Source organism: Salvelinus sp. IW2-2015, linkage group LG33, assembly GCF_002910315.2.
Source record: "Salvelinus sp. IW2-2015 linkage group LG33, ASM291031v2, whole genome shotgun sequence".
NCBI classification, from domain to species: domain Eukaryota; kingdom Metazoa; phylum Chordata; class Actinopteri; order Salmoniformes; family Salmonidae; genus Salvelinus; species Salvelinus sp. IW2-2015.
In genome coordinates, this window is record NC_036872.1 from 7,006,166 (window position 1) to 7,031,258 (window position 25,093).

The 25,093-nt window shown below is 40.7% G+C and overlaps 1 protein-coding gene across 1 annotated transcript in view; it reads left to right on the plus strand.

Moving 5' to 3' along the window:
* The window catches only part of LOC111957415 (fibrinogen C domain-containing protein 1-like), a 169,197-nt gene that overhangs the window by 34,001 nt on the left and 110,103 nt on the right, over positions 1 to 25,093 (plus strand). Inside the window, exon 2 of the mRNA XM_023978229.2 lies at positions 9,710 to 10,195. Within this exon, the coding sequence (XP_023833997.1) occupies positions 9,710 to 10,195 (486 nt within the window). The remainder of the gene's footprint in view (positions 1 to 9,709; positions 10,196 to 25,093) is intronic.

Below are 25,093 nucleotides of genomic sequence, written 5' to 3' on the forward strand. Positions count from 1 at the left end.
TATCTGGTTTCCTTATTACAGACCTATTTGTATGGATTGGTGCTCTCCCAAAGAATTATGTTAGAGTACAGTATGAGACATCCTCCTCTTGATTTGGGCCAACTCTTATAGTTTTCAGGGATTATTTTTCTCCCATGGCCGTGGGGTCCAAAAGTCGATTTTCTTCTTTTTTTTCCTTCCGTGCAGCCCTCCCCTACCCCAAAAGCTTGCCATTTACTTCATAAGTCTGGCTTATGGGTTTGTATGACCATGTGCTAAATGGGCTCTCAGCAGTGTACTCTGGTAAACAAAGCAATCACTGTGTATTTATTCCTCTTCTCACTATGTATATATTTAACTCTACTTTGACTCTGCATTGTTGGAAAAGGACCCATAAGTAAGCATTTCACTGTTAGTCTACACCTGTTTACGAGGCATGTGACAAATAACATTTGATTTGAATAGACCCACCCGGAGGCAATATTTACCATTGATTAAACAGAAAAACATGACACTGTTTATGCATGGATGACAATCATAGCATGTCAGTGGCGAAACGGCACTAACTCCCTCCTGAGTATGCTTGAAAGCATTCCGTGTTGGTCTTGAAGGTGAGCTAATCCACCCCTCTTATCTCTGGCACCTTGTGCCAGCTGCTGTTTGCAGATGCCTGTCAGATTGAATCCACTGTATGTGTGGTGAGAACATTAGAAGGGGTCACTTTGAATGTCAGGAAGTTTGCTTTAGCATTAACATCACACAGGATATCCAAATTTGAGACAAAAACAACACAGGTAGTGGTATACATTATGTGACTGTCTGTCTGCCCAAAGACTGATCTAGGACCCATGGTCTTTTCCCAGCCCCAAGTGGAAGACCAAACAGTCTTGACATCTGCACTGACCTTCTAGAAAACGGAGAGTTCTCATTGTCTACCATCCCCAGTAAAGCCTCAGGACAGCAGGCCAGTTAGGGGTTGGCACTGAGGAGGAGCAGTTACATTTCCTGCATGATTTTTTAAATATAAATCCACTTGGTAAATGTTCCCCATTAAAAAAAAATACATTAAGGATGAGCTAAGTAGAACCCGCTGTGGTGATAAAAAAATCCTGCTCCTCTGGTGTGTGTAATGTTCGAACCAGGCCTTTTTGTCATGTACTGTAATTAAATGAAATCACTGCAGCGTCAGCCTCATTATTCCCAGCCGGCAGGAGGGTCAAGGTTTTTAATTAGGTGACAGGCTCTTAGCATGAGACGCGTATCCTGGAGCCTGCATGCACTCCCTGTATCCATAGCACAGGTACACCGTTAAGGCCAACACCCCTGCTCAAGTCATACCAGAGGGTCAGATGAGAGAACTTCATGACTTTCATTATCCCTCTGCTTTTTAATGGTACAGAGATCTGAGCTAGCTTCCACTCTGCCGTCTTCCTCATAGGGTATGTGTTTCAAGTGGCACTCTATTTCCTATATTGTGTACTCGCTTCGACCATTTCAAACTTCCCTTCTGCCTCCCTCAACATAGAAAACTGTAGCTCAGTTATAATCAAATCGAGGACAAGCTTCCTCTGTTTGAGTAAGGGCCACATCTTAGAACAGCTCAGATCTTAGGTTTTCTGCTCAAGTGGATTATTGTGTGTATAGTGTATCAGGGTAAGCTGTGATCAGGGAGCTATTCAACCACCGACTGACAATTAAGAGCCTGATAGCCTCCCAAATAGCACCGATCAGCGTTATGTAGTACAAGCATATACTGGCCTTGTACAGGAGAATACACTGTAGCTCTGTTACAGGCAATAGCTCCTAAAAGCATCTGACTTAATTCTTAATAATCATGCCTGGAATGGACCTCTTTCACTTGGGAAAGCTCCCATGCTATTGATAATATACAGTACCAGTCAAACGTTTGGACCCACCTACTCATTCAAGGGTTTTTCTTTATTTTTTACTATTTTCTACATTGTAGAATATTAGTGAAGACATCAAAACTATGAAATAACACATATGGAATCATGTAGTAACCAAAACAGTGTTAAACAAATCAAAATATATTTTATATTTGAGATTCTTCTAAGTAGCCACACTTTGCCTTGATAATGCTATGCACAGTCTTGGGATTCTCTCAACCAGCTTCATAAGGTAGTCAACTGGAATGCATTTCAATTAACAGGTGTGCCTTGTTAAAAGTTAATTTGTGGAATTTCTTTCCTTCTTAATGCATTTGAGCCAATCAGTTTTGTTGTGACACGGTATGGATGGTATACAGAAGATATCCCTATTTGGCAAAAGACCAAGTCCATATTATGTCAAGAACAGCTCAAATAAGCAAAGACATGAAGGTTGGTCAATATGGAAAATTTCAAGAACTTTCAAAGTTTCTTTAAGTTCAGTCGCAAAAACCATCAAGCTCTATGATGAAACGTGCTCTCATGAGGGCCGCCACAGGAAAGGAAGACCCAGAGTTACCTCTGCTGCAGAGGATAAGTTCATTAGAGTTAACTGCACCTCAGATTGCAGCCCAAATAAATGCCTCACAGAGTTCAAGTAACAGACACATCTCAACATCAACTGTTCAGAGGAGACTGCGTGAATCAGGCCTTCATGGTTGAATTGCTGCAAAGAAACCACTACTAAAGGGCACCAATAAGAGGAAGGGACTTGCTTGGGCCAAGAAACACAAGCAATGGACATTAGACCGGTGGAAATCTGTCCTTTGGACTGATGAGTCCAAATTTGAGATTTTTGGTTCAAACCGCCATGTCTTTGTGACATGCAGAGTAGCTGAACGGATGATCTCCACATGTGTGGTTCCCACCGTGAAGCATGGAGAAGGAGGTGTGATGATGTGGGGGTGCTTTGCTGGTGACACTGTCAGTGATTTATTTAGAATTCAAAGCACACTTAACCAGCATGGCTACCAGAGCATTCTGCAGCGATACACCATCCCATCTGGTTTGCATTTTATTTTATTTTTTACCTTTTAACTAGGCAAATTCTTATTTACATTGACGGCCTACCCACCCGGCCAAACCCTCCCCTAACCCAGACGACGCTGGGCCAATTGTGCACCGCCTATGAGACTCCCGATCACGGCCGGTTGTGACACAGCCTGGGAACGAACAAGGGTCTGGCCTCCACAACCACCCAACCTCAACCCAATTGAGATAGTTTGGGATGAGTTGGACCGCAGAGTGAAGGAAAAGCAGCCACAAGTGCTCAGCATATGTGGGCACTCCTTCAAGACTGTTGGAAAAGCATTCCTCATGAAGGTGGTTGAGAGAATGCCAAGAGTGTGCAAAGCTGTCAAAGGCAAAGTGTGGCTACTTTGAAGAATCTAAAATCAAAAATCTATTTTGATTTGTTAAACACTTGATTGCTACATGATTCCATATGTGTTATTTCATAGTTTTGATGTCTTCACTATTATTCTATGTAGAAAAATAGTAAAAATCAAGAAAACCCTTGAATGAGTAGGTGTGTCCAAACTTTTGACTGGTACTGTACATATGGGACAATCTTATGACAGCTGTAATATTTCCATTAGTCGCTGTATGCTCATCTGCCCTTATTTCTGAGACTCATCCGAGGCGTACATTTTTTTAATGTAAAAACAGGTCCACCTCAAAATGTCCCTTCCCTTTAGGTTAGGCTCAATTCCATTGTGAGTACTTGACACTTCACCTTTCACAGTCCAAAGAAGCAGTCAGTAGTTCTGTCACCCCCTTTCTCCTTCTGTGACTCACCAGCAGTGAGCTCTAGTCCTGAGGTGTTCAATGTCACTGCCTGTCTTGGCCTTGTCTGACAGCACCAGGTGAAACAGGAGATAGAGGAGAGGAGGAAACGAGAGGGGAAGGAGAGATGGGGTAGCGGAGAGGTAAAGGAAATGAAAAGTGGAGGACAGTAGAGGAGAGGAACAAGGGCGGCTCATCCTGTTCGACAGCTCCCTGCTGGTGCTGCCCAGGCCTGTACTCCATCAGCTTTTCTCTCTCTCTGCTGCATGGACGGATAAAAGTTCTCAAATAGTGTCTCTGCTCAGCAGAGTGTGCCTTTCCAATCCCAACCCAAGTGGCTAACAGGGCCAGAGGTGGCAGAGATGCCAAGATATGAATGTCTGCTTTTGAGTTGTCTTATGTCAGATTCAAGGGCACGACGGTAGAACGGGATATGAGGTGACAACTTGCCTGGCTTTCAAATTATTTCAAATAGTGATACACACACAGACACACACAGCTCTATGTGGCTGCTTTGGTATTGCGTTACAAAGGGTAAGCAGCAGAATGTTTAGGCTCACAGGAAAAGTGTGGAGCCCCAGTATTCTCTGCTCTTCCTCGGCTAGATGTGTTCAGAGGGTTTTCATCTCTACAATAAAGGCTAATAATTCTTGCAGACAAGCGACATTGTTGCTTTGGTGTAACACATTTATCTCGTGCAGCATGGCGCAGCAGGCTGGACTCCTTTGTGCACATTAATTATCTTTAAAATAAATATGACAATGCCTGCAGAGGATGCTGTGGGGGATAGGATAGGGAGTAGCTCCAGACTGTGGATGGGCCAGGCTGGGCCTAGTTTTAACATGCTGAATGCTCCACTGCAGCTGTGGCACTAAATCAATGACTGGCTGTATTTCTCATATCCTCTATGACACTGTGCCCCCGCAAATGTAAAAAAAATATATATATATATATTATAATAAACTGTTGCAATATGTATCACTGATGTATTTTGTTATTGTCAGAGTCGTGTGTATATGTGGCAGGGAAGTCAGGCGCAGGAGAATCAAACTTAAGGTAATGGAGTTGTTTAATAACAATAAATAAAACATAACTCCAAAACTATAATAACAATAATACAAAGTGGGTACGAGGACCCGTCGCGCACCAATACAAAACAACACGGAACTGAACATCAAACAATCTGAGAAAGACATGAGGGGAAACAGAGGGTAAAATACACAACAGGTAATGAGTGGGATTGAAACCAGGTGTGTAGGAAGACAAGACAAAACCACTGGAAAATGAAAAATGGATCAATGATGGCTAGAAGACCGGTGACGTCGACCGCCGAGCATCGCCCGAACAAGGAAGGCTTCGACTTCGGCAGAAGTCGTGACAGTTATGTCATGTTCACGTTTTGTGACGTGATGGTCAGGTTGTATACTGATAAAATTACTTTTTTTAAACATTCTTACAGACCAGAAAAACACATTCTTAACTTGTTGCAATCTGGTTCTCTTTCCCAGACCGTCTTAATTTAGTCATGACTGACATCTTTACCTGGTTGTAATCTGGTAATTTGGCTTCTCTACAATCACAAAGAACTGTTTATAACCATCCTATTCCAAATTGTGTCCACTGGATAACTTTATAGAGTACATACAGTACCAGGATGCAATATATACTGCATGAGGAAGCTGACATTATGACCATGCTATCAGTGTGTGCCATTTGTAAGAGAAGAGACAAGGAAAAGGCATGAAAACATTACTCTGGGGTCACACAAGTAGACACAAATTGAAATGGCATTTGAAAAACAGCAAAAAATATAATAACAAAAAATAACTCTGAACGCCTATAATAAAACATTTAAAATGCCTGCAAAGCAAGGCCTTCAATGTGGCAGTGACAGGGTGCCTTAGTCCTAGTCTTTGGCCCTCCTGTGTCAATCACTTAATTTGTCATTATAGCTAACTGTATGAAGTGCAATTGTATAGTAGTTCATTCATGCAGATACACATGCGCACAAATGCACACACACTCAAACAAACAAACACTAGTTCTCCCACAGTTGAGAGGGCTGTTATGTGGAGACGCCTAGCCAATGCACAGATGATTGAGCTGCAAGCCAAGACCCAATTTATTTCCTGTCCCACTCTCCTTTCCTCCCCTGCAGAGATGCTTGCCTCAGCACCATGATGCAAAAGAGGAGAAACACAAAATGCAGATTCGGAGAGGAGTTGGTTTTCCAAACCCCTTGTCAGCCCAAAGCAGTTGGAAGTGAAATATTGCAAAGCCTACTGTAGTTCCGATTTAGGTTATATTCTACAACAATGGATGTCGTTAGTATGCCTTGGATATTAAACAATTTTAGAATTGTCTGTGTTTAAGGATTGTGAGACAGACTGAAGTGGACTGAATAATTTGTCTAGTGGTGAGAGTGGTTTGCTATGAGTAGATGGGTAAGAGGTGAGGTTGGATCCTAAATAGTTTCTTGCCCATCTCAATCAATGATTTATTCACGAGTTGAAAGGGAAATTATGTACAGTATTTCAAGATATCGATTTTTATTTTGATGTTGATGTAAATGGAATGTATCCACAAGTTTGAGTTACACACAAATATCTCATGTTAGGATTCAGCCTAAAAGTCTATCTTGCTTTAGTTACTATACCTACACTGATGCGATCCATTCAGGATGCAGTCCTAAACCCTTTATAAGGCCTATATATACACTGAACAAAAATATAAATGCAACATGCAACAATGTCAAAGATTTTACTGAGTTATAGTTCATATAAGGAAATCAGTCAATTTAAATAATTGAATTATGCGCTGATCTATGGATTTCACATGACTGGGAATACAGATATGCATCTGTTGGTCACAGATACCTTAAAAAAAGGTAGAGGTGTAGATCAGAAAACCAGTCAGTATCTGGTGTGACAACCATTTGCCTCATGTAACGCAACACGTCCTTCAAATAGAGTTTATCAGGCTGTTGACTGTGGCCTGTGGAATGTTGTCCCACTCATCTTCAATGGCTGTGTGAAGTTGCTGGATATTGGTGGAACACACTGCCGTACACATCGAACCAGAGCATCCCAAACATGCTCAATGGGTGACATGTCTGGTGAGTATGCAGGCCATGGAAGAACTGGGACATTTTCAGCTTCCAGGAATTGTCTAGAGATCCTTGCGACTTGGGGCCGTGCATTATCACTCTGAGAAAAACGAGGTGATGGCGGCGGATCAATGGCACGACAATGGTCCTCAGGATCTCATTATGGTAGATCTGTGCCCACACAACGCCATACACGTGGTCTGCGGTTGTGAGGCCAGTTGAGCGTACTGCCAAATTATCTAAAACGACGTAGGAGGCAGATTGTTGATGAGAAATGCTCTGGTGGATATTTCTGTAGTCCGCATGCAAATTAGAGTGGTCTTTTATTGTTCCCAGCACAAGGTGCACCTGTGTAATTATCATGCTGTTTAGTTAGCTTCTTGATATGCCACACCTGTCAGGTGGATGGAGTACCTTGGCAAAGAAAAATGCTCACTAACAGGGATGTAAACACATTTGTGCACAAAATCTGAGCGAAATAAGCTTCTTGTGCATATAGAACATTTCTAGGATATTTTATTTCAGCTCATGAAACATGGAAGCCACACTTTACATGTTGTGTTGGCATGCTGACTGCAGGAATGTCCACCAGAGCTGTTGCCAAATAATTTGCTTGTTTCTCTACAGTACCATAAGCTGCCTCCAACATAGTTTTAGAGTATTTGGCAGTACATCCAACAGGCCTCAACTGCAGACCACGTGTAACCATGCCAGCCCAGGACCACCACATCTGGCTTCTTCACCTGCAGGATCATCTGAGACCAGCCACCCGGACAGCTGATGAAACTGTGGGTTTGCACAACCAAAGAATTTCTGCACAAACTGTGAGAAACCGTCTCAGACCCCTTGACTTTTCCCACATTTTGTTACGTTACGGCCTTATTCTAAAATGGATTAAATAGTTTCCCCCCTCATTCATCTACACACAATACCCCATAATGACAAAGCAGAAACAGGTTTAGAAATTAGTGCAGATTTATTAAAGATAAAAAATGGAAATATGACATTTACATAAGTATGTAGACCCTTATTTTCAGCGGTTACAGCCTTGAGTATGATGGTATAATGCTACAAGCTTGGCACACCTGTATTTGCGGAGTTTCTCCTATTCTTTTCTGAAGATCCTCTCAAGCTCTGTCAGGTTGGATGGGAGGTGTCGCTGCACATCTATTATCAGGTCTCTCTAGAGATGTTCGATCGGGTTCAAGTCCGGGCTCTGGCTGGGCCACTCATGGACATTCAGAGACTTGTCCCGAAGCCACTCCTGCATTATCTTGGCTGTGTGCTTAGGGTCGTTGTCCTGTTGGAAGGTGAACCTTCGCCCCAGTCTGAGGTCCTGAGCATTCTGGAGCAGGTTTTCATCAAGGATCTCTCTGTATTTTGCTCCCTTCATCTCTCCCTCAATTCTGACTAGTCTCCCAGTTCCTGCCACTGAAAACATCCCCACAGCATGATGCTGCCACCACCATGCCTCACCGTAGTGATGGTGCCAGGTTTCCTCCAGACATGACGCTTGGAATTCAGGCCAAAGAGTTCGATCTTGGTTTCATCTGACCAGAGAATCTTGTTTCTCATGGTCTGAGTCTTTTCATTGCCGTTTGGCAAACTCCAAGCGGGCTGTTATGTGCCTTTTCCTGAGGAGTGGCTTCTGTCTGGCCACTCTACCGTAAAGGCCTGATTGGTGGAGAGCTACAGATATGGTTGTCCTTCTGGAAGGTTGTCTCATCTCCACAAAGGAACTCTGGAGCTCTGTCAGAGTGACCAACAGGTTCTTGGTCACCTCCCTGACAAAGGTCCTTCTCCCCCGTTTGCTCAGTTTGACCAGGCGGCCAGCTCTAGGAAGAGTTTTGGTGGTTCCAAACTTCTTCCATTTAAGGATGATGGAGCCGACTGTGTTCTTGGGGACCTTCAATGCTGCAGACATTGTTTGGGTACCCTTTCCCAGATCTGTGCCTCGACACAATCCTGTCTCGGGGCTCTACGGACAATTCCTTCGACCTTATGGATTGGTTTTTGCTCTGACATGCACTGTCAACTGTCAGACCTTATATAGACAGGTGTGTGCTGTCCAATCATTTGAATTTACCACAGGTAGACTCCAATCAAGTTGTAGAAACATCTCAAGGATGAACAATGGAAAGTTCAATTTCGAGTCTCATAGCAAAGGGTCTGAATACCTTTATTTAAAAAAATCAAAAACCTGTTTTCATTTGGTCATTGTGTGTAGATTGATGAGGAAAATGTTATCATTTTTAGAATAAGCCTGTAACGCAACAAAATGTGGAAAAAGTCAAGGGGTCTGAATACTTTCTGAATGCATTGTATGTCACCCATTGAGCATGTTTGGGATGCTCTGGATAAAAGTGTACAACAGCTTGTTCCAGTCCAGCTTGTTCCAGTATATCCAGCAACTTCGCACAGCCATTGAAGATGAGAGGGACATCATTCCACAGGCCACAGTCAACATTCTGATCAACTCTATGCGAAGGAGATGTTGCGCTGCATGAGGCAAATAGTGGTGACACCAGATACTGACTGATTTTCTTATCCAAGCCTTTACCCTTTTTCTTTAAGATATCTGTGACCAACAGATGTATATCTGTATTCCCAGTCTCGTGAAATCCAGAGATTAAGGCCAAATGTATTTATTTAAATTGACTGATTTCCTTACATGAACTGTAACTCAATAAAATCTTTGAAATTGTTGCATGTTGCGTTTATCTTTTTTGTTCAGTGTAGTATGACTTTGATTATAAATGATTTGTGAAGCATCTATGTAGTGCTTATGAAGCCTTTATGAATGTTCTATAAAACCTGTATAAATTGTTTGTGTAAAGTCGGTCCTAATCTCATGCTATTCTCTCCTCTCTGTGTCTCTCACCTGTCTCCCCAGAGGATGGGCTGTAGCTATTTCCTGTGCACCATTCTGTTCTTCGTGGCCGTCCTCCTGGCCATCATGGCAACTGGTACCATCCTACTCATGAACCACTACCAAGCTCCACCCCCCGGCACCAACGACGGCCCCCCACTCATCTCCACCAACCACGACGAGGGCAACGCCCTGGTGACGGTTGAACGGGGCGATGGTTCGCGCATCAACATCTTCATTGACCCCAACTGCCCCGACTACAACAACAACTTCATGCGGCTGGAGGCCGTGCAGACGTCGCTGCTCCACTCTCTGACCGGCCATGACACGGACCTGAAGTCAGTGAAGGGCCAGGACCGAGCCCTGCTGGTGAAGCTGGCTGAGGAGGTGGCCATGCTATCGGGCCACGCCAGCCAGCTTAAGTTGGAGTACGAATCTCTGAGGCGAGGCCAGGGGAACCTGGGACAAGAGCTCAACACTCTGCAGACGGAGCAAGGCCGGCTTATCCAGGTTAGAGGCCCTCCCTAAAAGCTCCATAGGCCCCAAAGCCCCATTCCACCACTGACCCAGTGAATGTGGGAGTTTAATGGTTTATTTTCTTAGTGTATTTTATCCAAGGCGACTTCCACAACTCTACCATTTGTTTTCTAGCTGAGTATGTTCTGTACTGGAGTAAACCAGGTTATTTACTGTGCTCAAGGGCTCATAACTGCACTATTCTCCATCTGAATTTCAGGCCACCAACCTTCTGGTAAACCTTCTGATAACTATGTATGTAGGTCTACCATTTAATGCTTGGCTCTACTGCTGCATAAACTGATGAAGCCCATATACACTGAGTATACAAAACATTAACACTTGCTCTTTCCATGGCAGACTGACCCGGTGAATACAGGTGAATGCTACGATCCCTTATTGATCTAATTTGTTAAATCCACTTCAAGTCAATGTAGATGAAGGGGAGGAGACAGGTTATAGAATGATTTTTAAGCCTTGACAATTGAGACATGAATTGTACGTGTGCCATTCAGAGGATGAATGGGCAAGATAAAATATTTAAGTGCCTTTGAATGAAGTATGGTAGTATGTGTCAGGCGCACTGTTTTGTGTCAAGAACTGCAACACTGCTCGGTTTTTCACGCTCAACAGTTTCCCGTGAGTATCAAGAATGGTCCACCACACAAAGGACATCGAGCCAACTTGACACAGCTGTGGGAAGCATTGGAGTCAACATGGGCCAACATCACTTTGGAACGCTTTCGACACCTTAAGAGTCCATGCCCCGAAGAATTGAGGCTGTTCTGAGTGCGGGAGGTATTCCTAATGTTTGGTATACTCAGTGTATAGTGTATGAAGATTTTTGGTTTGAGTAATAACATGAAGGTTGATCTCCCGTCCTTCTCACACTCCCTACCGCAATCTAGCTCCACCAGACTAGATTAACCTACAAGAAAAGTGTTCCTGTGTTTAGGAAAGTTGGTTCAGATCACAAGCCTCATGTTCTCCAACTCCTAATAGAGGTCGGCCGGTATTGTCGGTTCAGCTCTTTTGACTTGAACAGTTGTTTTTTTCCGTTCAGCACTTAATTCAAAGTCACTCATCCGATCAATTCTGAGCATGGTAAGAATGAAATGAGTTGTTTTCACATAATCTGCAATATCGCACTGACAGCCTCACAGTGAGAGGAGTTCCTTCTCAAGTACCTGTGTAATAATTTTTTCGAAGGCCCCCACACACACTCATACAGTACATACACACAATTATTACTGTGAGTTTCTCACTGAAACAAAATACACCATTGTAAACTGATTAGATGGACGGAATGTTAGAACATGCTAACGAAATTACAGTTAACGAAAATGTACGCTTTATCCAGTATAAACTAATGTACAGTGGCTTGCGAAAGTATTCACCCCCCTTGGCATTTTTACTATTTTGTTGCCTTACTACCTGGAATTAGAATATATTTTTGGGGGGTTTGTATCATTTGATTTACACAACATGCCTACCACTTTGAGATGCAAAATATTTTTTGTGAAAAAAAAAGAAATGAGACCAAAATAAACAGAACTTGAGCGTGCATAATTATTCACCCCCCCCAAAGTCAATACTTTGTAGAGCCACGTTTTACAGGAATTACAGCTGCAAGTCTTTTGGGGTATGTCTCTATAAGCTTGATACGTCTTGCCACAGGGATTTTTGCCCATTCTTCAAGGCAAAACTGCTCCAGCCGTTTCAAGTAGGATGGGTTCAGCTGGTGTACAGCAATCTTTAAGTCATACCATATATTCTCAATTGGATTGAGGTCTGGGCTTTGACTAGGCCATTATAGGACATTTAAATGTTTCCCCTTAAACCACTCGAGTGTTGCTTTAGCAGAATGCTTGGGGTCATTGTTCTGCTGGAAAGTGAACCCCTGTCCCAGTCTCAAATCTCTGGAGACTGAAACAGGTTTCCCTCAAGAATTTCCCTGTATTTAGTGCCATTCATCGTTCCTTCAATTCTGACCAGTTTCCCAGTCCCTGCCGATGAAAAACATGCCCACAGCATGATGCTGCCTCCACCATGCTTCACTGTTGGGATGAGGTTCTTGGGGTGATGAGAGGTGTTGGATTTGTGCCAGACATAGCGCTTTCCTTGATGTGCAAAAAGCTAAATTTTAGTCTCATTTGACCAGAGTACCTTCTTCCATATGTTTGGGGAGTCTCCCACATGCCTTTTGGCGAACACCAAACGTGTTTGCTTAATTTTTCTTTAAGCAATGGCTTTTTTCTGGCCACTCTTCCGTAAATCCTAGCTCTGTGGCGTGTACGGCGTGCATGGCTATGGACAGATACTCCAATCTCCGCTGTAGAGCTTTGCAGCTCCTTCAGGATTATCTTTGGTCTCTTTGTTGCCTCTGATTAATGCCCTCCTTGCCTGGTCTATGAGTTTTAGTGGGCAGCCCTCTCTTGGCAGGATTGTTGTGGTGCCATATTCTTTCCATTTTTTAATAATGGATTTAATGGTGCTCCTTGGGATGATCAAAGTTTCAGATATTTTTGTATAACCCAAACCTGATCTGTACTTCTCCACAACCTTGTCCCTGACCTGTTTGGAGAGCTCCTTGGTCTTCATGGTGCCGCATGCTTGGTGGTTTCCCTTGCTTAGTAGTGTTGCAGAATCTGTGTCCTTTCAGAACAAGTGTATATATACTGAGATCATGTGACATCATGTGACACTTAAATAAAGTACACCTGTGTGCAATCTAACTAATTATGTGACTTCTGAAGGTAATTGGTTTTCACCAGATCTTATTTAGGGGCTTCATAGCAAAAGGGGGTGAATACATATGCACGCATCACTTTTCCTTTTTCTGATTCTTTTAGAATTTTTTGAAACAAGTAATTTTTTTCATTTCACTTCACCAATTTGGACTATTTTGTGTTTGTCCATTACATGAAATCCAAATTAAAATCCATTTAAACTACAGGCTATAATGCAACTAAATAGGAAAAACGCCAAGGGGGATGAATACTTTTGCAAGGCACTGTAGATCCCTTCTTCTAAAGTTTTCCAATACTGTAAATGGAGGTCCCTCCTCTTAATGTATACTTCCTGCTCTTATATGGTGTTTATAAACTCCTCATTTGTAATTCTAAAAGGTAAAATGTACAGTATTATGCTCAAACAAAGGACACAAGAAAATATAGTTTTGTGAATAAACAAATTAATAGGTTTGTTCAGGATAATAATTCAATTGTACAAAATGTGTTTTTTCTTTTCAAATGATCAAATAACCAAACATTAACAGGGCTTTCACATTTTTATATTGATATAGGTATTTAGCATATTAATATTACACATAAACAGAAATATGGTATTGTATTTCACATTCATGGGGGGAAAATACATGCAATGACTAAAAAACGTGTACAAAACTTCAGCCCGGGGCTCAATGCGATCCACCAGTCATTAATTATGCTAATGTTCTGACCTGAGTCTTTATAGTCAAATGATGGTACATGGCATGGAAGATTGTTCAGATTTTGGATTTTTTGGTATTTTATTAGGATCCCCATTAGCTGTTGCAAAAGCAGCAGCTACTCTTCCTGGGGTCCGCACAAAACATGAAAAATAATACAGAACATCATTAGACAACAGCTCAACGACAGAACTACATATATTTTTAAGGCACACAGCCTACATATCAATGCATACACACAAATTATCTAGGTCAAATAGGGGAGAGGCGTTGTGTGCGAGGTGATTCTTGAAACCAGGATTGCTGTTTATTTGAGCAATATGAGATGGAAGGAAGTTCCATGCAATAAGGGCTCTTTATAATACTGTATGTTTTCTTTAAATTGTTCTGGATTTGGGGACTATGAAAAGACCCATGGTGGCATGTCTGGTGGGATAAGTGTGCGTGTCAGAGCTGTGTATAAGTTGACTATGCAAACAATTTGGGAATCTCAACACATTAATGTTTCTTATAAAAAGAAGAAGTGATGCAGTCAGTCTCTTCTCAACTCTTAGCCAAGAGAGACTGGCATGCATAGTATTTATATCAGCCCTCTGATTACAATTAAGAGCAAAATGTGCCACTCTGTTCTGGGCCAGCTGCAGCTTCACAAGGTCTTTCCTTACAGCACTGGACCACATGACTGGACAATAATCAAGATGAGACAAAACTAGAGCCTGCAGAACTTGCTTTGTGGAGTGTGGTGTCAAAAAAACAGAACGTCTCTTTATTACGGCTAGACCTCTCCCCATCTTTGCAACCATTGAATCTATATGTTTTGACCATGACAGTTTACAATCTAAGGTAACACCAAGTAATTAAGTCTGCCAAACTTGTTCAACAGCCACACCATTCATTTCCAGATTCAGCTGAGGTCTAGAACTTAAGGAATTATTTGTACCAAATACAATACTCTTAGTTTTAGAGATGTCCAGGACCAGTTTATTACTGGCCACTCATTCCAAAACAGTCTGTAACTCTTTGTTAAGGGTTTCAGTGACTTCATTAGCTGTGGTTGCTGATGTGTATATGGTTGAATCATCAGCATACATGGACACACATGCTTTGTTTAATGCCAGTGGCAGGTCATTGGTAAAAATAGTAGAGGGCCTAGAGAGCTGCCCTGCGGTACACCACACTTTGCATGTTTGACATTAGAGAAGCTTCCATTAAAGAAAACCCTTTGAGTTCTATTAGATATAGCTCTGAATCCACGATATGGCAGAGTTTGCTAAGCCATAGCACTTAAGTTTCTTCAACAACAGGTTATGGTCAATAATATCAAAGGCTGCATTGAAATCTAACAGTACAGCTCCCAAAATCTTATTATTATAAATTTCTTTCAACCAATCATCAGTCATTTGTGTCAGTGCAGGACATGTTGAGTGCCCTTCTCTATAAGCATGCTGAAAGCCTTTTTAATTTGTTTACAGAGAAATAGCATTGTATTTGGTCAAACACAAATTTTTTCCAACAGTTTGTTAAAACTTCTCACGAGTCACCATCCCGGATCCGGGAGCATCCTCATCAGTAAAAAAGCTGACTAGCATAGCCTAGCGCCACAAGTAAATACTAGCATATAAATATCATGAAATCACAAGTCCAAGACACCAAATGAAAGATACACATCTTGTGAATCCAGCCATCATTTCCGATTTTTAAAATGTTTTACAGCGAAAACACAATATGTATTTCTATTAGCTAACCACAATAGCAYAAGACTCAACCGCATATTTTCACAATTTTTTTACCGCATAGGTAGCTATCACAAAACCGACCAAATAAAGATATAATTAGTCACTAACCAAGAAACAACTTCATCAGATGACAGTCTTATAACATGTTATACAATAAATCTATGTTTTGTTCGAAAAATTTGCATATTTCAGGTATAAATCATAGTTTTACATTGCAGCTACAATCACAAATAGCACCGAAGCAGCAAGAATAACTACAGAGAGCAACGTGAAATACCTAAATACTCATCATAAAACATTTATGAAAAATACATGGTGTACAGCAAATGAAAGATAAACATCTTGTGAATCCAGCCAATATTTCAGATTTTTTAAGTGTTTTACAGCGAAAACACAATATAGCATTATATTAGCGTACCACAATAGCCAACCACACAACCCCATTCATTCACCGCAAAGGTAGCGATCGCAAAAAAACAGCAAAAAATATAAAATTATTCACTAACCTTGACAAACTTCATCAGATGACAGTCTTATAACATCATGTTACACAATACATATATGTTTTGTTCGAAAATGTGCATATTTAGCGGTACAAATCGTGGTTTTACAATGTGAATACGTAGTCAAAATGCACAAAATTATCCGGAGATATTTTGGACAGTCACCTAATCTAATCAAATAACTCATCATAAACTTTACTAAAAAATACATGTTGTACAGCAAATGAAAGATACACTAGTTCTTAATGCAATCGCCGTGTTGGAATTCTAAAAATAACTTTAGTACGACATACAGCTTACGTTATAGCGAGACAGCGCCTGCAATGAAGGCGGAAAATAGTACTAAACATTTTCCACAGAATTACGAAATAACATCATAAATGGTTCCTACTTTTGCTGAGCTTCCATCAGAATCTTGTACAAGGAGTCCTTTGTCCAGAATAAATCGTTGTTTGGTTTTAGAATGTCCTCTTCTCCTGTCGAATTAGCAACCAAAGCTAGCCAAGTGGCGTGAAGTTGTCCATCTTCACCAAACGCAGAGAACGGAAAACGCCAAAACTCCCGATAAATGTTCAATAATCTGATAAAACTATATTGAAAAAACGTACTTTATGATGATATTATCACATGTATCAAATAAAATCAAAGCCGGAGATATTAGCCATCTATACCGAAAGCTTTTCAGAAGGCAATCCAGGGTTCCTTCCCGCGCATTGCTGGACAAAGGAAATTTGGGGTCACGTCATTCCAAGAGCTCTTGTTCGACCTCAGATCAAACTAGACACCCCATTCCACCTCCCACTGCCTGTTGACATCTAGTGGAAGGCGTATGAAGTGCATGTATATCCATAGATTTCAAGAAAATGAATAGGAAGGCCCTGGAACAGAGCCTCGATTTCTGATTTTTCACTTCCTATCAGGAAGTTTGCTGCAAAATGAGTTCTGTTTTACTCACAGATATAATTCAAACGGTTTTAGAAACTTGAGTGTTTTCTATCCAATAGTAATAATAATATGCATATTGTACAAGCAAGAATAGAGCACGAGGCAGTTTAATTTGGGCACGATTTTTTACAAAGTGAAAATAGCGCCCCCCTATTGACAAAAGGTTTTAAGAGCTGGCAGCAAGCTTATACAGTAGGTCTTCTGTTAGAACCAGTGAAGGCCGCTTTACCACTCTTGGGTCGCATAATTCTTTTGGTTTCCCTCCAGGCCTGAGGACAAAGACTTTACTCTAGGCTCAGATTAAAAATATGACAGATAGGAGTGGCTATAGAGTCAGCTACCATCCTCAGTAGCTTTCCATCTAAGTTGTCAATGCCAGGAGGTTTGTCATTATTGATCGTTAACAATAATTTTTCCACCACTCCCACACCAATTTAACACAATTCTAACTTGCACTACTTTCCTTTCATTATTAGTTTTTTTATGCATGAATATAATTGCTCAATGTTTGTCGTGGGCATTTCCTGCATAAGTTTGCCCACTTTGCCAATGAAATAATCATTAAAATAATTGGCAACATCAAATGGTTTTGTGATGAATAATCCATCTGATTCGGTGAAAGATGGAGCTGAATTTGTCTTTCTGCCCATAATTTCATTTAAAGTACTCCAAAGGTTTTTTCCATCATTCTTTATATCATTGATCTTGACTTCATAATACAGTTTCTTCTTCTTTTTGTTTAGTTTAGTCACATCATTTCTCAATTTGCAGTAAGTAAGCCATGTGCTGCCAGACTTATTAGCCATTCCTTTAGCCCCATCTTTTTCAAGCATACAGTTTTTCAATTCCTCATCAATCCATGGATCCTTAACAGGTGCTTGTTTATCAATAATTGGAAGAAGCAATTTCATAAATTCATCAAGTGCACCGTCTGGATACTCCTCATTAATCACATCAGACCAACAATTTTTTTAACATCATCCACATAAGAGTCACAGCAAAATCTTTTGTATGATCTATTATACACTATTTTAGGCCCAGCTGTTGGAACTTTGGCTTTCCTGGATATAGACATTATATTGTGATCACTGCATCCAATGGGTACGGATATACAGTTGAAGTTGGAAGTTTACATACACTTAGGTTGGAGTCATTAAAACTCATTTTTCAACCACTCCACAAATTTCTTATTAACAAACTATAGTTTTGGCAAGTCGGTTAGGACATTTACTTTGTGCATGACACAATTAATCTTTCCAACAATTGTTTACAGACAGATTATTTCACTTATAATACACTATCACAATTCCAGTGGGTCAGAAGTTTACATACATTTAGTTGACTGTGGCTTTATACAGTTTGGAAAATTACAGAAACTGATGTCATGGCTTTAGAAGCTTCTGATAGGCTAATTTACATCATTTGAGTCAATTGGAGGTGTACCTGTGGATGTATTTCAAGGCCTACCTTCAAAATCAGTGCCACTTTGCTTGACATCATGGGAAAATCAAAATAAATCAGCCAAGACCTCAGAATAAAAATTGTAGACCTCCACAAGTCTGGTTCATCCTTGGGAGCAATTTCCAAACACCTGAAGGTACCACGTTCATCTGTACAAACAATAGTATGCAATTATAAACACCATGGGACCATGCAGCCGTCATACCGCTCAGGAAGGAGACGCGTGCTGTCTTCTAGAGATGGACGTACTTTGGTGCGAAGTGCAAATCAACCCCAGAACAACAGCAAAGGACCTTGTGAAGATGCTGGAGGAAACAGGTACAAAAGTATCTATATCCACAGTAAAACGAGCCCTATATAGACATAAACAGAAAGGCCGCTCAGCAAGGAAGAAGCCACAGCTCCAAAACCGCCATAAAAAAGCCAGACTACGGTTTGCAACTGCACATGGGGACAAAGATGGTACTTTTTGGAGAAATGTCCTCTGGTCTGATGAAACAAAAATAGAACTGTTTGGCCATAATGACCATCATTTTGTTTGGACAAAAAAGGGGGAGGCTTGCAAACCGAAGAACACCATCCTAACCATGAAGCACGGGGGTGGCAGCATCATGTTGTGGTGGTGTTTGCTGCAGGAGGGACTAGTGCACTAGATGGCTTCATGAGGAAGGAAAATAATGTGGATATGTTGAAACAACATCTCAAGATATCAGTCAGGAAGTTAAAGCTTGGTCGCAAATGGGTCTTCCAAATGGACAATGACCCAAAGCATACTTCCAAAGTTGTGGCAAAATGGCTTAAGGACAACAAAGTCAAGGTATTGGAATGACCATCACAAAGCCCTGACCTCAATCCTATAAAACATTTGTGGGCAGAACTGAAAAAGCGTGTGCGAGCAAGGAGGCCTACAAACCTGACTCAGTTACACCAGCTTTGTCAGGAGGAATGGGCCAAAATTCACCCAAATTATTGTGGGAAGCCTGTAGAAGGCTACTCAAAACATTTGACCCGAGTTAAACAATTTAAAGGCAATGCTACCAAATACTAATTGAGTGCATGTAAACTTCTGACCCACTGGCATTGTGATGAAATAAATAAAAGCTGAAATAAATCATTCTCTACTATTATTCTGACATTTCACATTCTTAAAATAAAGTGGGGATCCTAACTGACGTAAAACAGGGAATTTTTACTAGGATTAAATGTCAGAAATTGTGAAAAACTGAGTTTAAATGTATTTTGCTAAGGTGTATGTAAACTTCCAACTTCAACTGAAGCTTTAGAACAAAGTTCTACAGCATTAGTAGAAATGTTATCGGTACATGTGGATGATCTTGTTCCTGTAGTGTTTGTAAACACCCTGGCAGATTGATTAATAACCTGAACCAGATTACAGGCACTGGTTACAGTAAGAAGCTTCCTTTTGAGCGTACAGTTTGATGAAAACCAGTCAATATTCAGGTCCCCAAGAAAGTAGACCTCTGTTTACATCACATACACTATCAAGCATTTCACACATATTATTTAGATACTGACTATTAGCACTCGGTGGCCAAGTAAACCTGCAGCCACAACACTTCAATAACACTTGACATAAGATCGTCTCTAAGCATTACAGGGATATGGCTCTGAATATATACAGCAACAGCTCCCCCATAAGCATTTCTGTCTTTTCTATGAATGTTATATCCTTGTATTGATACTGATGTATCATCAACTGAATTATCCAAGTCTCATAAATGGCTAATATATGAATGTAATCTGATGTTAGCAAGTTATTGATTTCATGAACCTTATTTCTAAGGCTACATCACTCAACTGTACTGTGTATTGAATCACAGTACAGTTGAGTGATGATATGATTGACAGTTGACAGTACATTTGGCATTAATCGGTGATTCTTGGGTTTGGTTAGGATTGGCCAGTCGGTGGGTAATGTAATATGTATGTATGCATGTTTTTCTGAAGGGAAACAATTGCAAATAACAAGCAATAATGATGATAGTACATGAATGCATAATTAGGTTATCAAATACTTTAATATTAATAAATTGTCATATGAATATACAATTAATAAACATTTCAATAGGCAAAATGAATACGTGATTAAGCTATGCAAATATACCACGTGGAATTTTGAAAGATGGGACAATCTCCACTTTTTTCACATATTTTTCTTAATATTAAAGGGGAATGGAAGCAATTCAGGAAGTTAAGCTGAGCAAAGAGATGTATTCAATCCACTAATACTAAACATGTGCTTGTAACATAGAAAACTATTTTTAGTATTTTGATCTCGAACAACGTTTATTAGAGGTGTATGGGTTGCGCCATCTTCAATTTCCATGGTAACGACTGAAACCAATGCTTCATTAATAGGAGCGAGCAAATTGTGAATTCTGGCATGGTGACTGAAAGTGGAGTTAGCCTATTTGATTTAGCTCTCGTATTTGTTATGTAAATGTTTTCATTACTAACTTTACAAAATAAAATAGTCATTGACAATTTGAAGAGCATTTTTCATTAGGTATGAGCTAGACCTAGCTAAAACACACTGGCTAGTGATTAGATATGAAGCTAGCTAGCCAGCCAAGCAGAAGAGGGCTGCTACATGATTGCTATTTTACCAGTAAAATGCACGATCCCCATATTATCTAGTAAGTATTAGCTTAGCTAGCTAACTACGTACATAGCTAAATATCTACTTTTTTTGGTGATATCTATGATACATAAAACATAGTAAGCCTGCTGGCAGTTGATTGCAAGAAGTAATGTATCTTAACTTTAAGCCTTAAGCCTAACCCGTATAATGATAGCTAGCTATCTGTAATGACCTTTGGAAGCTCAGGCTGGTAGAGAGCTTGGTAACTAAATTATCCTGGTCTAGCTGGTTCGTGACTTTGCTACTTACAGTCACACATTATCATATTACCTCAGTTATGGACTATCAGATATTAAATGATATTACATGTTCTCAAATGTTAGTGGAAACCTTTAGATAATAAGTTACTTTGTCACCTTGCAAGCCAATTGATAACTGCAGGGTCATCGCTTGTACTATTAGGCCTATATATAAATAAGGTCTGTGTTTTCTTAAAAAGTGTTTCTCTCTCTTTGTATTGTAGGTTCTCTGTTAATTTATCTCTGGATGTATAAATAAATCCATACAACAATTTTTGATTATGTGAAACATTATTCCACTTTTCAATGCTAGAAAAAGTGTTTATTTTATACTGTAAAATGCCAGATTTATATCTAACTACATTAGAAGTTTCAGAGAGGCCCTATCTGATAGCGATATTTGAAATAGGAGAGAATAATATACGTTTTTGTTTTTGAGGCCTATCAACTAGGTAGCTGGTAATCTGATTGTTCTCATTATCTCCAAGTAAAATAAATTTCCGTCAATATTTTTGGGGAAAATTCCAGTGTATTGCATGATTGTGCATCCCGCTGATGTTTGAGTGAACATCCTGGTAGTCCATCTGGCCCCGCAGCCTTGTGAATGTTGACCTGTTTAAAGGTCTTGCTCACATCGACTATGGAGAGCATGATCACACAGTCGTCCGGAACAGCTAGTGCTCTCATGCATGCTTTAGTGTTGCTTGCCTCTAAGCGAGCATAAAAGTAATTTAGCTCATCTGGTAGGCTCGCGTCTCTGGACAGCTCGCGGCTGGGTTTCCCTTTGTAGTCCGTAATAGTTTGCAAGCCATGCCACATCCGACGAGCATCGGAGCCGGTGTAGTAGGATTGAATCGTAGTCCTGTATTGACGCATTGCCTGTTTGATGGTTCATGTGAGGGCATAGCATAATTTCTTAGAAGCGTCACATAGAGTTGATCAGGGTGTTGATTGTGGCCTGTGGAATGTTGTCCTACTCCTCTTCAATGGCTGTGTGAAGTTGCTGGATATTGACGGGAACTGGAACATGCTGTCTTACACCTTGATCAAGAGCATCCCAAACATGTTCAATTGGTGAAATTGCTCGTGAGTATGCAGGCCAGGAATTACGCACAGATCTGTGCATTATCGTACTGAAACATAAGGTAATGGCAACAGATGAATGGCTTGACAATGGGCCTCAGAATCTCGTCACGGTATCTCTGTGCATTCAAATTGCCATCGATAAAAGGCAATTGTGTTCATTGTCCGTAGCTTATGCCTGCCCATACCATAACCCCACCGCCACCATGGGGCACTCTGTTCACAACTATAGGATCAGCAAACTGCTCGCCCACACAACGCCATACACGTGGTCTGTGGTTGTGAGGCTGGTTGGACGTACTGCCAAATTCTCTAAAACTACCTCGAAGGTGGCTTAAATTAACATTAAATTATCTGGCAACAGCTCTGCTAAACATTCCTGAAGTCCGCATGTCAATTGCACACTCCTTCAAAAATTGAGACATCTTACGCATTGCATTTTATCGATGCCAGAAATGCCTTCTGGAACTTTCATGTGCCTTAATAACAAACTTGTTTGCCATCTGTAAATGTGTAAACACAACAACCGTCCCGCTAACCATTGGCTGAGATAATGAGTGGGCTGGACATGCTGAAAGATGAGTTCGGATTGGTCTGCCATGTAGCATGCTTCTGTCTATTTGAGCTGGTCAGTATGTGTAGGTAATCCTGTCTAACGCAGATTTTAAAAATATATATATTGCATAGTAGAACTGCATAGAACTTCACTTTCTGGAGGACCGAGTTTTGAAATCCGGATTACATCTTCAAACTAAGTGCAACCATGGCATCCGTGACAGAGAGGGAGAAGCATCCATCCATGTATACACTTAAGATAGTCTAGCTAGCTACATTTTCTGATATTACACGTTTTTAAATGTCAGAAAGTTGTTTTCATTTCAAGTTAAAGTTTAATATTAGCTGGCTGGCTCGCTAATGTTACATTTATGATCAGTGTAGTAATATTAGATTCATGCAGGGTAGTACAGTCATGAGTTGGGATTATGATTAATTGTTTAGCTATCTAGCTGCATGTCTTAACAAAAGACTCCACTATGTAGGTATCCATTTCAATAGAATGTTAATGATGTCACTGCGACAGCTGTTGATAGACATAGCTAGACATAGCTGGTACATTCGCTCTGGATATCTACTCCGATTTCAGAGTACTCTCATCTGAGTGTGCCAGAGCGCAGAATAACTGACAAATTTACAAATGCTCAACATCCGTTGAATATGGCTGGTGTCAATGAACGTTGGCAAGAAAAGCAGAATTAAATTGTTGCCATCAGCAACACTCTAGATAACATAAAAACAGCCTAACCAACTCTGCCAGGGTGAGGAAAATGGTCAGAGTGAGCTGTTCTCTCATTTGTGTCTGGAAGTAGCTAGCAAGCTAGCCAACATTAGCCAGTTAACTTGGCTGCTTCACTACTGTTGTTAGGTCAGCTAGCTAATGTTATGTGTATGATCTGTGTAGTAATATTATTTGTATCTCAGAGCCATTTTCTTTGCTAGTTAAAGCGTAGTGTTAGCTAGCTAACATTGAACCTGGTTGGTTAGCAACATCATGAGTTTTGATTATGGTTCATTGTTTAGCTAGCTACATGTCTTAACAAATGACTCCACGATGCAAGTAACTATTTCAATAGAATGTTAATGATGTCACTGCGTCAACTGTTGATAGATGGTAAATTCGCTCTTACTATCTAATCTGATTTCAGACCACTCATCTGAGTGTGCCAGCGCGCAGAATAACTGACAAATTAACAAACACTTGTTGAATATGGTCGTGTCAGTAAGCGTTGGCAATTTTTTTTAAATTGTTGCCAGTAGCACAGTTGCAAGTCACCAACGCTCTGGATAACATAACTGCCTAACCAGCTCTGCTAGGGCGAGTAAAATGGTCAGTGTGAGCTGTTCTCTCATTTGTGTCTGGAAGTAGCTAGCAAGCTAGCCAACGTTAGCCAGTTAGCTTGGGTGCTTAACCTCCCTGGGATATGTGGGACGCTAGCGTCCCAACTGGCCAACATCCAGTGAAAATGCAGAGCGCCAAATTCAAATAAATTACTATAAAAATGTTACTTTCATGATATCACGCATGCAATACACCAAACTAAAGCTACACTTGTTGTGAATCCAGCCAACGTGTCAGATTTCAAAAAGGCTTTACGGCGAAAGCAAACAATGCTATTATCTGAGGATAGCACCCCAGCAAACAAACACAGACCATCATATTTCAACCCTCCAGGCGCGACACAAAACGCAGAAATAAAGATACAATTCATGCCTTACCTTTGACGAGCTTCTTCTGTTGGCACTCCAATATGTCCCATAAACATCACAAATGGTCCTTTTGTTCGATTAATTCCGTCGATATATATCCAAAATGTCCATTTATTTGACGCATTTGATCCAGAAAAACACCGGTTCCAACTCGTGCAACATGACTACAAAAGTTACCTGTAACCTTTGTCCAAACTACTTCCTAATACAACTTTAGGTATTTTTTTACGGAAATAATCGATAAAATTTAAGACAGGATATACTGTGTTCAATACCGGAGGAAAACAATGTGTAGCGAGCTTTCAGGTCACGCGCCTCTAACAAAGATTACACTTCCCTCTACCCTCGTTCTGAACAGTGCTACTTCTTCATTTCTCAAAGGAAAAACCTCAACCAATTTCTAAAGACTGATGACATCCAGTGGAAGCGATAGGAACTGCAAGAAAGTCGCTTAGAAGTCTGGATTCCCAATGAAAATTCATTGAAAAGAGTGACCTCAAATTCTGAATGGTTTGTCCTCGGGGTTTCACCTGCCAAATAAGTTCTGTTA